This window comes from Chelonoidis abingdonii, chromosome 11 (genome assembly GCF_003597395.2).
Source record: "Chelonoidis abingdonii isolate Lonesome George chromosome 11, CheloAbing_2.0, whole genome shotgun sequence".
NCBI lineage: Eukaryota > Metazoa > Chordata > Testudines > Testudinidae > Chelonoidis > Chelonoidis abingdonii.
Window position 1 is genome coordinate 10,867,628 of NC_133779.1, and position 17,708 is coordinate 10,885,335.

Below are 17,708 nucleotides of genomic sequence, written 5' to 3' on the forward strand. Positions count from 1 at the left end.
GGGGCTTGGGCAGCGTGGTGCTTGGGGGGGCAGGGGCTTTGTGGTGCTTGGGGGCGCTTTGGGCAGTGTGGCTGTCAGGAGGACAGGGGCTTCAGGGGACGTGGTGCTGCGGGGGGCTTGGGTGGCACAGAGCTTTAGGGGACTTCGGTGGCGCAGCGCTCAGGGGGTGCGGGGGCTTGCACTGCACGGTACTCAGAGGGGACTTTGGGTGGTGTGGCACTTGGTAGGGCTTTGGCGGTGCTTGGGGGGACGGGGGCTTGCGTGGTGTTCGGGGGAGTGGGGCTTCAGGTGGCACAGTTCTCATGGGGAAGGGGGATTTGGGTGGGACGGAGCTGTGGGGGACTTGTGCGGTACGGCACTAGGGGGGTTTGGTGGTGCTCGAGGGTGGGGCTAAGATCAGCACAGAGCTTGGGGGGTGGGGCTAAAGTCAGTGTGGTGCTTGGGGGGGCACGGCTTCAGGTGGTGTGTCGCTCAGGGGGGCCGGGGTTTCAGCAGGGCATCGCTCTTTTTTTTGCTTGGAGTGGCACAAAAATTAGAGCTGGCCCTGCTTACACCATGTCTGGAAGCAAGGCTACTACAGAGCCCTTACATCAGCTTTACGCCCACCAAGGAGAATCTTCTCTGTACAAGTGGTAATGTCAGCGGTTCATTTCCATGTAAAAGGGCCTTAGTGTAACTGAGAATCAGGGGCAGTGTGTACAAATCACAGGTGGACAGTGACCTCACAGTTCTACAGGACTCTGTAATGTACTATGTGAGTGCATATGTATGTGTCATGGGAGGTAATGACCCAGCTTTGCCCCTGAGCTTAATTCATTTTATTGCTGTTGTGCAACAGCAGCACACACAATGCAGGTGGATGAGGATTGCACTTGCCACTAGCAAAAAGCCAGAGAAAAATGTACATGATGTATTTATGTTGTGTGAATTCAATGTGTGCAGTTTGTATACTTTATGCGACATGGACACCAAACTGCTGAAGCTTCCCTGACTCCCAGTCCTGCACTTCTCTCCACTTCCTTCCCAGTCCATCACTTCCTCTACCACCACCCATAACACTGCACATACGTGGATGTTCGTCTACAACAGATGCTGTTTCTCCTTCCCTTGCCAGCCATTGAACTCTCCCTGTTGAGCGGAAAGGATTAAATGGAAATACAGCTGCCCACATACCATGCAGTGCAATGGAGAATCAATGCCACTGTGATAAGTTTGGCTTTGTTCACTGCCAGCAACACTTCTGTATGAACATATCCAGGCTTACCTGCAACAATCACCTGGGCGATAGCTTCTTGATAGACACCATTGCTTGTCACCGCACACACATACTGCCCACTATCTTCTACTTGCACTGGAAAGAGCTTCACTCTAATGACTCCATTCTCATATCGTCCTCTGGGAGCATCACTTCTGTGCTGGTCCCCAGCCCAGCCCAGCTCAGTACCATTTTCTGTGTTATTGTAAAAATATAATGTCGTATTTTTACTCCTTTCCCATTTATACCAATGCACTTGAATCTTAGCAGGGTTGTGGCCTATGGGCTGGCAGGACAACATCACAACTTTTCCAACCAAGGCAACTGCAGGATCAACATGTACAGTGACAGTAAAACCATCTGTAAGAAAGAAAATAAATCATGACCATTGATTTTCTTCAAAAGCTTGCTATTGGTGTTGAGAGAACAAAAGAAAAACTAGATGTAATTACTGAGACACAAAGCAGTGTTTCAAGGTAGAAACTCACCCCATCTAACCTAATTATCCCCCTTTAGAATGGAGAGAGCATTTAAGGTCCTCACTAATAGTTCAGCTATGCACAGATCTGAGCACGAGATGGTGCAGACTGAACTTCTGAGGGGTAGGTGCAGGATGCATAGTCCCTCCCAAAGTTCCAGGGAGAGCAAGAGCCTGTGCCATCATTACAGATGTTACAGTGTGTTCTCCTCTCGGTGGCTGGCCAGCATGGGGAGGTGAACAGCCGAGCCAGGGTTAGACTTGGCATTATTTGATTTTTAAAAAAATAATTTTGATGGATAATATCAATGTTTATTTTAAATCATTTTTTCTATTTTTATCTATTGAAATTTTAAGAGTTTTGCAGACTTATGGGTTTTAAGAATTTTTGTATTTGTATCAACTTAAATTTTCACAGTTGCAGGAAATTATGGAGGGGCACACAATGGGGGAGGCCAGACTATTATTTAATGACAGATTCTGGGATTCAAAATGTTAAAGCTTATAAGCATTGAAACACAATTGTCAACAGAACATATCTAAAGTTTAGCCTGAAATCAAGCTCCAGTTTCTTACTTTGTATTTCTGAATATTTTTCAGTGATGGAAATATTTTTCGTCAGTTTGTGTACATACAGAGAAATTGACATTTATCAATATTTACTGATAAAAATCTAAGCCTAGTTATTGTCCTGCTTTCTGCCTAACCCTTTTAGGTGGCTTATGCCTCTGTAAGAAGTAGGAGAGAGAACTCCTTGAGAGCAGGAAAAGCAATTGTATCTAGCCACCATTGTGTGAAGTGTGTGTGTGTGTATGTGTGTGTAATAATCTGTCACTTTGGAATACAAACAATCATTCTGTTATTTTAGGCTTCTCCAAACAATACTCCTGGACAGGGTGAATGTCCCATCTAAGTATCAGTGTCATTGTGCTTTCATTCTAATCACGACTCTCTGTATTTTTCCATAGTTTTAGGAGGGTGACTAATGAGAATTTTAGCATTCTGTTCAGACAGAGACAATGTATGGTAACTCTCCCTGCTTAATGAAGCAGGGTCACTGAGACTTTGCACATACCTGAGAGCATGTAAAAACTACCAGGGCGGTAGACAGGCTCTAGCACACAACGATGTTAATTCCAGCTCAATGTCATTAGAGCTTCCAAATGTTGTTTGAGTGTCCCTCTTCAGATTGCATACTGGTTTCTATACACAGGGTTTCCACAGGCAGCATTTATTTCCTGATCAGTAGTTAGGAAAAATGATGTTCTTACCCCAAAGCCATTTCCCGATGATATAAACAAATGGGATAGCGATTGATTTGATCAATGTAGTCATTATGAAGTGATTGCAATATCATCCATCCAAGTCTCTGCCAAGTGAAACAGAAAACATCTCAAACTGTAGCAAGAGGTTTACACACAACTAGAGGTGGTCAGGAATTCTTCTACAATGGGTCTGCATCAGAAAATGTTGATTTGTCAAAACCAAAATATTTCATGGAAACAGCACACCTCACCAGTTTCAGGACAGTCTGGGCTTACAGGATCCTTTTTTCTAGGATGGCACTGCCATACAGATGGCTCCAAGCTCTGGGACCCAGGGTTCTCAAGATTTCCATCAGAGGACTCCCCCAAATGTTGGGGAACTTCCCATGAAGCCCAGAGAGATTCCAGGAATTAAGAGCATTCAGCTGCTCTCTTTCATATAGGGAAAATTGAAGCAAAACCATTTGATTTAAAAAAAAATGTTTTTCAGAATTTCCTTTATGCGAGAAATTTCAAACATTCTAGTTATGTTTCTGAATCAAAACTAAATTTTTTTCAAAATTTCAGAATTTACAATGGAATGGAAATTTTGAGTTTTGGCCATCTCTGTACAAAACTGCATTCATTTTACATGGTCACTTCTATTTTCCTGAATCATAAAAACTAAGCAAAAATTATGCTTTTTGGAAGCAGATTGAGGAAAGAAAAGATATTTAATTAACCCAGGACACTTTTCACCGGTCAGTGGCTGCATAGATCAAAAGCACCCCAAACTGTTCTATGACTCTTCTGGGCTATGCTGGTTGTCCCAGCCAAGTTTCTAATTGCAAAATGTTCCCATGAAAAAGTAAAAAAGCAAATTAGTAGTAATCTGGTCCTTTGGAGGATGGGTCTTATATAAACATGAGATAACATTCCCCAAAGTGGTCTCTCTAGATCTCGGTTGGGGAATTTGTGCTTGTACTTTTACTATTTCTGCTCAGATATTATAAAGGAATTTAGTCTCCATTGATCTCAAATGCACAGGCACTAATTTTTAATTTTGCTGGTGGGTGCTCTGCCTTGAGGCCCCACTCCCACTCAGTCTCTTCTCAAGTGCCCTGTTCTCACTCCATCTCTTCCTGCCCCTGCCCCACCCCCTACACCAAAGCCCCCCTACTCACCACTCACTCCTCTCTGCCCCATCTCCTGAGCACCTCCCACCTGCCACTCACTCCTTTCTGTCCCCTTCTGCCTTAAGGGCGAGTGATGGAGGAGGGACAGAGAAGAGCGAGTGGTGTGGGCCTTGGGAGAAGAGGTAGAGCAGGGGCAGAAAGAGGCCCAGCACTGGTCGGGCCATGGAGAAAGAGGCCCAGTGGGGACAGGGTCTTGGGACAGAGTGCAGGTAGGGCCATGGTCCTTGGGTGCTGAGCACCTCCTACTTTTTTTCTTTGTGTGCTTGACCCCTAAACTCAAATGAGAACTTTTCACAAACACAAAAGTCATTTCAAAGGAAAAAAATTCAACTTCAAATTCACCTTATATTGTTTTGTAAATTTCTCCCCACCCAAAATACTGACTCAATTGCTACTCAGGTGACAGTCATGCACTCTGGATAAGACTCTATTTAAAGAGGGAGTATAGTAGAAGTAAGTAGTGAGCCTTGAAGAGTCAGGCCATGTAGTAACAATTTATGTATGGCTTCTGCAGCATTTTTCACTCCCAAAGGACTTCACAAACATAACAAATGCGAATATCAATTACTTCCTTGTACAAAGTACAACGCTGCTAGAACAGGAATTTAACACTTCATTCAACCTGAGACTACAAGGGGAATTTGTGTAGACAAGCTTTGTAATTTGTCTAAGACAGCAGGGTTAATACACTGACCATTACAAGAACATACCACAATATATGTCACGTCATGTCCAGTAGGATGTTACCCCTTCGTACTGTGCTATAGTAACAAATTGTGTTATCACAGTGGGTAGAGTCAATTTTCCTATTTCCAATTACCTAAAATAAGCAAAGCTGTTTTATGCAATGATCACAATATTGACCTTAGTGAGAAGTAAAAGGGCTGAACTGAAACACTAACTTTTCCCCCCGTCACCCTCAGTGCTGGGCTGAGGCACCAGCCCCTCCCCCAACCAACTGCCATTTGCCAGCTGCTATGGAACCCCCACCCCCACACGTCTTTGGGCTGGTTCCACCTGTCACTCTGGTCTGAGTCCTGCAGGCTGCAGGGGCCAGGTCATACCCAGCAGTTCTTGCCCAGCTCCAGCCCCCGACACTTACACCATGCAGACCCCCAACACCATGCAGGCACCCGCCCATCCCCCACCATGTGGGAAGGCATCCAGACCCACTGCCCCCAGCAGAGATCCCAGCCCAGAGCCAGATGCACCCTGGTCCTGACGTCAGGAACAGCACTGGCCAGGGGAGATAGACACAGGGTAGGGCAGCTGCCACAGTGTTAGGGTGGCAAGGGCAAGAGCTGATTTTTGTGGGTGGAGGGCAGTAAGTGATTTTGGGGTGAGTGGGGGGAAGTGAGTAATTGCTGGGGTGAGAGGGGCAATGAGTGATTTTGGGGTGTGGTGGTAATGGGCAACAACTGATTTTGGCGAAGGGGCAATAAGTGATTTCTGGGGATGGGCAGGTGACTGTGACTGTCTTTTGGGGGAGGAATATATACGTGTGTGTGTGTGTGTGTGTGTGTTAGGATCCTGGAACAACATTGGTTTGCAGTCAGGATTTATTGGTGACTCAAGGATAAATTTTAGATAGTAGATTTTCCCTTTTTATGCCTAAAAATCTTGTGTGTTTTGAAGACTATTTATTTAATAAATCCCCATGATGTAACCATGAGCGATAATAAATATATATATTTTTTTCATTTAAAATTGAACTCTTCCATTTCTTAATAACCAGAACATCTTTTAAAAAATCAGACGTTTGGATTGCTATTTCTTTCACTTTCTTTCTCTTTGTTCCTTTTTTGCCACTGAATGCAATAGACTGACTGAGGGAGGTCTAGGGTTTGTTTGTCTGTTTATTTTTTCCATATGATTTTTTTTCTGCACTCTGTAACCTTGAAAAACTTCTCCAATTTTGGATAATTTACAGAGAACAAAAAGAAAAGAAATCTAACAATGTAAAAATGAGAAAACGGACAGAAAGCGAGAGAAAACAAAAAAGGAAAAAAGGAAAAAGCAAAAACTGAATGTCGTGGTGCCTGAAACCCCAGATCAAAAGAGAATGTTCTATATAAATTGAAAAAATAATTTTATTTCATTCTGATTTTTTCCATGAAAAATCAAAGCATTTCAAATTAAATGTATTTGTTCAAAATTTCCTATAGGAAAAAAATTGAGGAGTTTGATCAGCTATGATCTTCAGTCTCTTTTAAAGCTTTCCTATATATGCTTTATAATCCAACTGACCTCCAATAACTGGAAAGTTTTTTTTTAATTTGTTTGTTTTCCTAATTCCTTCCCCCTTTAAGATCCAAAGACAACTGCCAAGCAGAGTAATGCTGTTAATCCTGTGAAATATGCATCTTCTCCTCTAAAGCACCTACAGTTAAACACAAGACAAGAAAAATTCACAAGCCCTTTTTTATTCCCTTTCTTTTCTTGTCACCAACTGTCTGTTCCATGCACATGCAGTAGCCTAGTATATTTTACACCAAGATATACTTTCTGAGGTGATAATCTATTGTTCAGAATGAAAGTCCTTTTTGTATCTGAGAGCTTTAAAGACATGTCTAGTTCTGCCATTCCACAGATCCCACAGAGCAGATTCCTGCCTTAAAGCTCCGATAGCTTTAAGGAGAGTGGTTTGGTTATAACTTCCCTCTTTTGAAACAAATAAAATAAAATAGTGAAGTGCCTACCTCCCCTTAGCATTACAACACTAAATCAAACATTATTTGATGAGATTAGCATCTATTGCTCTCATCTACACACTCGGCATAATCCGATTAATACAGATAAATGTTTAGTCCAAACTCTGTATTTGCACAAAACTTCTTCTGATTGTATGCCACTGTTTTATGAATGAATTACAATTTTTTCATTGCTTCAGTTATGAAAACTTCCCTGCAGTGCATCTAAATTTTAACAGTCATTCCAATTGCTCCAGAAACAAGAAGTAACTTTTAAAAATTCCAAATCTACATAAATATAAGAAACATGTTTTAGAAATCACTTATTTGGATTATAAATTACATTCACACGCAGCAGATTTGTGTACTCACCTCAGAACTCTCTCAGCAGGCAAGATTAAGCCCGCCAAAATCCATTGGACTATGAAAAGCATGCATCAACAACAGAAGTATTACCTGAATTTTGAGTAAAAATATTTGTTGTCAATGATTCATGAAACAGCAAGAGCCCAGCTTGACTTTCAGAGTTCATGCTGAGTTTGCAGAGCACCTGGTTACTTGTAGATAGAACACATTTTCACTAGTCATTGAGAGATACTAAATATGGAGTCTGGCTATTTTTAAAGAGTCATTTCTTAGAGTTTAAACCTGTATTTCATACAAGGGCTTTATAATAGGACTTGACAATGAATAAGGGTTACAGAATCAGATAATATCTTGGCATTAAATTCTATTACAGGGAGGAGGCTGTATAGGTAGAAAAGGTTATGTATTGCTGGACATCATCTTTAGTTGAACATTTAACTGCCAATGCTGCAAGTTACTGTGATTCTTCATTCTCATCAATGAGACAGCAGAATTGGACTCCCAAAGGGGGCAAATAGTCACCGGTTGTTCAGATTTTGCTTATTTTTTATTATGTTCAAGATGGTCAGCAATAGGATTACATGACAGTTGGAAATATTTCAAGCAAGTATACTAAAGCCTTAGATTTATATAAAATTTCATTATAAGTGAGACATCCTGGTGGACATTGCATTTATTCCCCAAATTAACCAGCTATCCAGAATAACAATGGGCCTTTTATGAAAACAGTTGTCAGAAATAAACTATTAAGAAATGAAACACTGATTCATTTTAATTTTTTTAAAAATTTTATCAGTTTGCTTCTTCAAGAGAAAAAATGTCAAATTTCACCACATGTAAAGTAACTCATCGTTTCTCAGCAGTGGGTGAATGCATCCTCTTCAGCAGAATTTTTGGTAGTTGTGTCTCTATTAAGCAGAATTTATCCCTATGTAACCCTTCAAGGATGCACAGGCTCCCTGGTAGAGCTTCTAATACAGCAAACAACCTTGTTTAAAATCATGCCAATTAAACGGACTAACCTGTTTCAGCTATGGTTAAATTTGGTTCTTTCTAGTATTTTCTTTTAACACACATTGGTGAGAAAGGATTGGTGTCAGATGGAAATCTTTATTTTAACGCACAGAGAGGAAAGAGCAGTCATGAAAGCTGGGAATTTGATGGGGATCTTATGGAAATTTGGCACCCAATTCAATGTGATTTGGGTGCCTAAATCCCTTAAGTACCTTTGGAGACCCCAGTCTAATGCATTCCTCCCCAAATGCAAATGCAGGTCTAGACGCTGAGCTCTATTTGCTGCTAAGCAAAGAGGGGAGGTTAGGGTCTCTTCTTTCCCACCAAGTCTTGATTGTGCAATGCACACATGTATAGGGAAATGCAGGGCTAGAAAATTCCAGAGGGAATGCTGGAAGAAGGGCTGACCAATCATCAAAAACCCAAAGATTTCCCAGTTTGTGGCCAAAAATATTCATCTGTCAGCAGCTTTTGGCTGAAACATTCCTTTTTCAGAATTTTTATATTTGGGTCAAAAAAATCTAATGTTTTCTGCTAAAACAATTACCAGAAATTATATGGTTTTTTTTCATCTTCACAGTCATTTTCTGCTGAAGGGAGCAGATTGCCTCCTAGGACTCCCTGGTGCTCAGGGGTCTAGCACTCCAAACTAGACTCCTAATGGCGTGCAGCTTATTCCTCTTTGAATGACTAGCCCACTGGGTTGGAAAGGGCCAGAACCATGGCAAGAGTAGAACCACTGCTGTGAAGACAATGCTCAGTTTTGAATGTCTGTAGTAGTGCTGAGCAAATTATGCGCAGAAAGTAACATATTTGTATCTTTTTCTATTGGTGAATTATCTGAGAGCATTTCTCACTTTTCACAAACATATTCACTATTCAGAGTTATTTTCCAAATAATTGCAACAAAACAGTTCTTGGCTGTGAGCTATTCAATGTGAGTAACTGACATTTGATATTTGAGCTGCCCTGGTTAGAACTGTTTGGGCTCATAAGAATTCTGTCTTGATTGGGTCCTGGGTTCAGCAAACAATCCCTATTCTGCAAAGCACTAGGATTCACTAAAGTCTAAGGAACTTAAGTATAGTCTTAAATTTTGCTGAAGAGGGATGGCCTTTGCTGCGTTGTGTCCTAGATGATGATATCATTTGGCATCAGGTTTCTGGTGTGAATATTTGTATTTACTTATTCAAAATTTGCTTTCCACCAATATTCTGTCATCTTTACTTATACTTTATCATTTCCACTAACATTGCTGGTAGTAAATTAGTAAATTAGTTCACTACATGAAAGAGAACACAAAATGGACAAAAGCACAGCCCTCCTTTATTCATTTTTTTATTCAAGTCAATATTTACTGAAAAATTATTGGTCTATTTGACTAGTCATAGTTTTTACTCAGGTCATGTCACTGGTAATTTGCCTGGGTCAGGGGCTAAGAAGTATCTGTTTCAGCTTTTGGGCCATCTTCAAAAATATCAAAATTTACCATTCCCCCTTTCTCTCTCTCTTTCTCTCAGATTCTATGTTAACTAATTAAACCCTTCCCTTTCTTCTATAGCGGTTCAAGTTTCCTGGCTCTCCTTCTCTCCTCTCTCCTCAGATGGAGTGAATTTAAAAGTCCCATAACTATTAGAGCCAATGTTTGATTTCAGAGAGAAGTTAAGGGGCTGGGGACACTGAGAGGGCGTATTCCTAGGTATTGCTTATCACTGCCAGGATTGAAGAATGGGTACAGATTTCCTTGAAACTCTTGAGTGATGGACACAACAGGGCACATTAGCTCTACATTGTAGAATGAGATCATTCCCTCTTCCCAGTCGAGAAAAATGCCAATCACTGGGCATTTTTTATCCTCAGAGGTGATTGTATCACTTTTCCAACTACAATGATACTGACCCTCAGACAGCCACAAACTCCAGTATTCCTTCTCAGGAGGTTTCTCCATCTTCTCATTTTTCAGTTTCCTCCTTTCATTCTGAGTCAGCACCCCTAGCTCCCACTCTGGCTTGTCCCCCACCTCCACCTCCCAGTATTGTTTCTTCTCTGAAAATCCTTCATTTGCCACCACTATCAAATCCCTGCCGGCTTTCTTCTCTGCTGTGGAAACGACCCTATTTTTATCCTTGAGTGAGAGTTTGGGATGTTTACAGTCAGAATCCAGAGTGATGTTAACTGGAGGGAAGAATAAAAATGTTCATTTCATCAGTAACTAGAGACTTATTAACTCTCACTGAAATAAACAAACAAATATCAAAGCTGGTGAAGAAAATTAAAAACATAGTAGAGAGACAAACAAAATATTAAATATCTCAGCTAAATGCACTACAGCTGCTCAGAACAAGAGCATATGTAATATATGTATTAATATATGTAACAGCAATGGCAGATACACCCCTTGCTAGTTATAGCTTGAATTAACTAACACTCCTGGCCCAAATCATCCCTTCCCATGGTAAAAGCCATGGGAATGGAGTAAAGAAATCTTTGATCTCATAAGAACAGTTATAATGGGTTAGACCAATGGTCCATCTAGCTCAGTATCATGTCTTCTGACAGTCACCAATGCCAGATGCTTCAGAGGAAATGAACAGAACAGGGCAATTTTGAATGATCCATCCCCTGTCATCAAGTCCCAGCATCTGACAGTTGGAGGTTTAGGGACACCCAGAGCATGGGGTTCCATCCTTTACCATCTTGACTAATAGTCATTGATGAACCTATCTTCCATGAAAATACCTAGCTCCTTTTATAACCTTGTTACAGTTTTGGCATTCTCAACATCCCCTGGCAACAAATTCCATGGATTGACTGTGCATTATGTGTGAAGTAGTACTTTCTTTTGTTTCTTTTAAACCTGCTGCCTATTAATTTCATAGAGTGAGCCCTGGTATTTGTCTTATGTGAAAGTGTAAATAACACTTTCTTATTCACTTTCTCCACAGCAGTCACAATTTTATAGACCTTTATTATATCCCCTCTTAGTCTTCTCTTTTCTATGCTGAAAAACCACAGTCTTTTTAATCTCTCCTCACATGGAAGATGTTCCATACACCTGATCATTTTTGTTGCCCTTCTCTATACCTTTTCTAATTCTAATATATCTTTTTTGAGATGTGGTGACCAGAACTGCACAAAGCATTCAAGGTGTGGGCATAGCAGGCATTTATATAGTGGCATGATAATATTTACTGTGTTATTATCTATCCCTTTCCTAAAGATTCCTAACATTCCGTTTGCTTTTTTGACTGGCACTGTACATTGAGTGGATGTATTCAGAAACCAACCCATAATGAGTCCAAGATCTCTTTTTTGAATGATAACAGCTGATTTAGACCTCATCATTTTTGTATGTATAGTTGGGACTATGTTTTCTATTGTGCATTACTTTGCATTTATCAACACTGAATTCCATCTACCATTTTGTTGCCCAGTCATCCAGTTTTGTGAGATTCCTTTTAACCATTTGCAGGCTGCTTTGGACTTAACTGACTTGAGTAACTATGTACTGTCTGCAAATCTTGCCATCTCACTATTTACCTATTTTCCCATATCATTTATGATTATGTTGAGCAGTACTGATCCCAGTACATACCCCAGTACATAAATAGTGGTGTCCCCTGTTTACCTTTCTCCATTCTGAAAAATTACGATTTATTCCTACCCTTTGTTTTCTGTCTTTTAACCGGTTACTGATCTATGAGAGGATCTTCTCTCTTATTCCATGAATGTCTACTTTGCTTAATAGCCTTTGATGAGGGACCTTGTCAAAAGCTTTCTGAAAGTCTAAGATATTTGTCCATTCGAAAATACCGGTTTATCAAACTCTGTATTTTCTGCAGGAATGTGGAATTCTGCAATTCTGAGGTAATTTTGTTTTTGAAAATAAAAAAAAGCTCATAAAGCACTTTCCATTTCAGCATTTTTGTAATGGAATATTTTGATATTTGTCTTAAAATAATTTTCCCTTTCAAAATCTATTTCATTTTATAATGTAAATTTTAACATAAAATAAAAACTTTTAAAAATCAAAATGAGATATTTTATCAAAAGGATAGGTTTCAACTAACCCAAAACAATTTAAAAAATAAAATTCATGTCACAGAAGATTTTTAAACCAAATCTCTAAATGTCAGTATTTGCCATTAAAATTAAAATTAGGCTTCCTGCACAGTTCTAGCTGTAAGATGTGAGAAAGATGGCAGTTTTCAGCAATATACTTGAAATATGTTATTGCATTAAATTCAAGTATCTTTGGAATCCGTTGTATTATATGCAGAGATTGTGTATTATTGTGGGATGGGATTGCATGTAACCTCTACAGTGGGGAGAGTGAGGTGAACCCTGGGAAGTGTTATGAATTTCAGAGGTCTGTATTGAACAATGTGCCGGATAAGAATGGACTTCTGGGACAAATAGGTTCAAGTGGTTTGCCTGGGAAATCTCTAGGAGAAGGTGAATGGAAATGCCCCACCTCTTGTTATGCAAAAATCTAGGTTTTTGAAGCTACACCCAGAGTCAGGGACCATTTGTCTGTTGATTATCTGTTCCCAGAGACTCAGGATCAAAGCCCCTTAGTGTATAAAGAAGATTGATGGATGTGCTAGTTCTTGAGGTTGTTTTGAATTTGTAATCACGGGAAAACTACTGTGCATTTTGAATGACTGATCACCAACCAAAGCCAGAGGCTGAAGTTGGTGTGACCTCTAGTAAGTTTATTAGTCTTAGGGTCTTTTTTATTGTTTTAAATGTTGTCTCTGTAATGCTTTCACCTTAAGAATAGATGTGCTTGCTTAGAAAGAGATGCGTGGTAACTTGTGTCTGTGAGCAATTACAGCTGTTCATAGACTCTAAGAAGAAAGCAAAACACAGATGCTGGCCTATTCAGGCATTCTGGCTTGCTGGGAATAACAGTGTGGGCAGGGAATTGTGCAATTTACAAAATCTCTGGTCAGGAGGGAGAGAGACATGGGTCTCTGCACAAGCATGTTGATGGCTGAGAAGCTGGGAGCCTAGAGCAGGTGTCCTCAAGGAACAGTGGAGAGGACATAAAAGTGCAGTGGCCTTGAACTGTGACATAAGGTACCTAGAGACAGGGGCTTGAAATGAACGGGAGCCAAAACATGAAGGTCCCTATCCTGCTGCCATTACTCACCTGATCCTTAGATACCAATAGAGTTACTCACATGTGTAATGCCAAGAACACTGGGCCCTAAGGACTTTCTTCACAATGGCAATTCATAGTCATTCATGGTGGCAATGGAGTGTTAATGGGCCAGGTAATGAGAATGGGAGTGACTATAGCCCAATAGTTAGGATCTAGGAGTCCCAAGTTAAAGTCCCCTATCCAATTGCTATTTAATTATTTATAAGATGTGGAATAGCTACCACAGGAGAGATTGAAGCCACAGCATTCCATAGCCCAGCAGATATGGTGCCTTCCTCTAACATGGGGGACCCAAGCTTGCATCCACAATCCTCAACAAGCAAAGGACGCAACTGAACTTAGGTCGCCTGCCTCCCTGCTGAGTGCCCTAACCACTAGGCTAAAGCCTACAAGAGAGGCACAAGGATCTCCCTCTTCAGCCATTTTGTGAATCTAGTCCTCCTTTCCTTTGTTTTTGTCAGAATGCCTGCACATCTAAACAATTTTTTTCAGGTTGAAATGAAACATTTTGGCTTTTTCAATGAAGTTGAAATTCTTCAGCTAACTCAACACAAATTTGTGAATAGTTTCAGTAGACTGGAAGCTCCTTTTTTCAACTGTTAAACTATTTGTCCTAAAGTCTCACTCAGCTAAAGTCACCAATTCTTTTATCAACAAATATTGTCCCTTTCTTCTGCAGCTAGGTGCCTACTCAAATCCCAGTCACATTACTCTTCAGGGCTGTTGAGCAGACGTTCTTTATTCCTCCTTTCAGAACTCAGGGCACCAAAAATATTTAATCAAAATATTAAACTTCTGGGAGAAAATAACCTGTCTAAAATTCCAGATACAAGGCATCTTACCTGCATTGCTACGAGCCCTCCTGAAGTCTACAACAAGCAAAGAAAATTCAGAATTTCAGCTATAGCATGTGGCTTATTTTACATTGAAATAATACAAGCTGTGTAATATTAAATATGGTCTTTTAACTCACCCAGCTCAGCCATGGCTTTTTCTGAAATGGAAAAAGATTGTTACATCATGCTTCTTCATTATTCCCTTGTTAATTCTGTTTTGTAGGAAATCTTTACTCCCTATATGGAATTACTCAAGTAAAATAGACTCAGGTGAGTAAGGTTCAGGTTCTAAGGCCCCAAACCTGCAAAAATCTACAACCATGCTTAATTTTAGACACCGTGAGTCCATTGTGTTAAATGGAACAACTCAGTGTGTGTACAAATTTAAGCATGTGTCTAAATCTTTGCAGGATTGGGTCTAAACATTTATCTTGTTGCCATATTAGCTGCAATAGAATATCTACTATGTTATGTTCAATGGCATCCTTATATAAACTAGACTATGCAAAAATGGTGGCTAAATCTTGAAGTCCATGCTGCATTTAAACAATGGGAATTTATCTGAGTGAAAATAATGTAATAAGAGAGTAAGAGTCAGATTTGTAAGGACATTAAGCACCTAAAGATGCAGCTAGGTACCTAGTCAGATTTTGAAAAGAGCTTAGGTGTCTAATTCCCATTGGTTTCAATGAAAGTGAGGCACTTAGCATGATTTTCAGAAATATCAAGGTGCCTATCTGCATCTTTACAGAGTAAATACTTTTTTAAAATCTAGCCTTGGATTCCTTAGGATTTGACTGGCTGACTTGCATGCTTTGAAGTTCTCAGTTTTTTTGATGTATGAATATAGTGTTTTGTCTGGGTTGTTTTGCATTGCATTTCCTTCTTTATGGAAAAAAGAGATAAAAAGAACTATGTGGATTTTTTTCTAAAAGTGATTCTATAGAAATGGTTTTGGGGAAGTTCTCTGGCCTACGTGATACAGGAGGTCAGACTAGATGACCACAATGATACCTTTTGGCTTTGGAATCTATCTATGACTACAGAGAGGGGAAACAAACCTGAAAAAAAATGACAAAGTTGGGGGCTGGCCACCACCAAGGGGCCAGTAGGCTGGGATGTCTCTGTTACCAGGAGGCTGCTAAACTAAAGACTAGAGCTGGTTGAAACTATTCCAATTAAACACTTACCAAATTTCTCCTGTATTTCCTGAATTGCTACAAAGAAACAAAATTAAACTGTTAACCAAAAGACAAGAGGAGTCTGCAGATGAGAGCAACTGAACAGAGATTTGTAATATAATCAAAATACGTTATGGAGGTAGTTTCTGGGAGTGCAGAATGCATTGATTTGCAGGTAGTGACCAAAATTTGACAGATATTTGGCTTTCACAAATACTTAGGCTATTTCTGTATTCATGGTAGTGAGTACATACATTTCATGCCCAGCTAGTATGGTTATAAATAGAAGTGTGGTCAGTAAGGCCCTGTTTAGGCAAGTAAAGACACACCAGAACCTTAGGATATATTCCCTACAGAGCTCTCCTTATGCCCTAGAAGTTCATCCTACAACTGCACTGCTACTTTTAGCTGTGACTTTGTAATACTGACAGACCCCAGTCATCAGCAGGCTGGATAAAACCTGGGACCTCTGCAGCTAAATGCATGAGCCTCTACTACATGAGCTAAAAACCACATAACTGCTAGCTAAGGCTGTAAAGCAGCCTCATTAATCTCTCTCTCTCTAAGTGGTCTCCATCTGTGTCACTAGATGGGACAGAACACCACATCCAGGAGGTGTGTGGGTTACATACTTCGCCTAGCTGAGGAAGTGTTCCCCGAGCTTCAGAGACTTCCCAGTTGATATCCCATATGAGGCCCTACTTGTAACACCGTCAGACCTCGGTTGTCAGCAGGTGGGATTGAACCTGGGACGTTTGCAGCTAAATACATGAGCCTTTAATTCATGAGGTAAAAACCATACAGCTGTTAGCTAAAGCTATACAGCAGACTCATTAATCTCTCCCTCTCCCACTCTCTCTACATGGTGTTGGTGTCACCAGATAGGACAGAACACCACACCCAGGATGTGTGTGGGTTACCAAGTCTCTTGCTGCCAGAGCCTGTCATTGCCATGTGTAGTTACACACTGCAATGCAAACACAGCCTGCTTTTCACTGTGGTGTGTAGCTACATGTACCCAACACACCACCACCAGCATAGACAATGCCTTAGTTTTATGAAGGCCAGGAATTAAAACAGTGCAATTGCAGAAATAATGTCACTCAAAACAAACAGCCACAAATGAGATCTAGAGTGCAAGAGACACTGTCTGAGATTCACCTTCTAAAGTAACATTTTCATGTACATCATCTTCAAACCTGAATCATCTTACTCCCCAGTAGTGATATGGCCACCCCATTTGAAGTCAAGCCCTTTCTTCGTCTCATCCCCTTTTCTTGTCTTGTGACAGTTGATCAATACATTTCTCTATAAGTGCCACTCTTGCCTTTTACAGCTATGGCTCTGTTCCTAGTACTTTCCTGAGAACATTTTTATTCCATTTCCTTTCTGCCCCATAATAGCATACAGGTGAAAGCAGAAAACCCTGGCAGACATGTGGTGCTTTATCCCTTTATGCTGTGCTGCTTTTCAGACATTCCCTTTGTGATATCTGTGCTAAATCAAATTTAGTTGTTAAGTGACATTTAGTAATGACCCTGCTGGAGATTGGTGCAAAGTGTTTTAGTTATTATTTGGTTCTTGAGAAGCAGAAAATAAAATCTTCAGGTTAAATTTTCATGTTTACTGTCGGTTTCAGATATAGGTGGTAAAAAAGGTAAAAAAAAAAAAGTATAGATTTTGTCCTCATTTTTTCAAAATATATCTAAACTAAAATGAATTTCTTTTATTGTTGAAAATCTCAGTTGATCTCAACAGGCTTGGTTGAAACCCCCTTCCTCTAACAAATAAATTTTTGATGAATATTTTCATCATCATTTTTCTTCATAAAACCCACAACATTCTGAAAATTTTATCCATCTCTCATATAATCATGTGTGTATAATAACCTTATTTTGTTAGTTTGTAGTGTTGCTGTAGCCGTTCTTATCCCAGAATATTAGAGAGACAAGGTGGGTGAGGTAATATCTTTTACTGGACCAACTTCTGTTGGTGAGACAAGCTTTTGAGTTTACACAGAGCTCTTGTCTCTTTCACCAACAGAAGAAGGTCCAAAAAAGTTACTCACCTTGTGTCTATTTTGTTAGAACAGCCAGCTCAAAACAATCATCCATGCTGAAGACTGAAAGAAATATCTCTAGTTTTAAATATTAAGTGTGGCAAATTGCCGGTACTGTTCTGCTGGGTCTCGCGCTTTCTCTTCTCTGGGGTAGGTTCAGGATGATATTGCTTGCCTCTGAACCAGTTCTTAATCATTCCCCTAGTGTCCTTGGAGGAGGGG

The 17,708-nt window shown here is 40.2% G+C and overlaps 2 protein-coding genes across 2 annotated transcripts in view; both read right to left on the bottom strand.

Moving 5' to 3' along the window:
* LOC116836633 (butyrophilin-like protein 2) overlaps positions 1-3,068 on the bottom strand; it is an 85,446-nt gene extending 82,378 nt beyond the window's left edge. The window contains exons 1-2 of the mRNA XM_075071253.1: positions 3,005-3,068; positions 1,265-1,615 (exon numbers count right to left, since the gene is read on the bottom strand). Coding sequence (XP_074927354.1) covers positions 1,265-1,615; positions 3,005-3,068 — 415 coding nt within the window. The remainder of the gene's footprint in view (positions 1-1,264; positions 1,616-3,004) is intronic.
* Positions 3,069-9,894: 6,826 nt separating this feature from the next.
* Positions 9,895-17,708, bottom strand: part of LOC116836631 (butyrophilin subfamily 3 member A3-like) — a 42,820-nt gene continuing 35,006 nt past the window's right edge. Inside the window, exons 8-11 of the mRNA XM_032800331.1 lie at positions 15,437-15,463; positions 14,384-14,404; positions 14,253-14,279; positions 9,895-10,418 (exon numbers count right to left, since the gene is read on the bottom strand). Of these exons, the coding sequence (XP_032656222.1) occupies positions 9,895-10,418; positions 14,253-14,279; positions 14,384-14,404; positions 15,437-15,463 (599 nt within the window). The remainder of the gene's footprint in view (positions 10,419-14,252; positions 14,280-14,383; positions 14,405-15,436; positions 15,464-17,708) is intronic.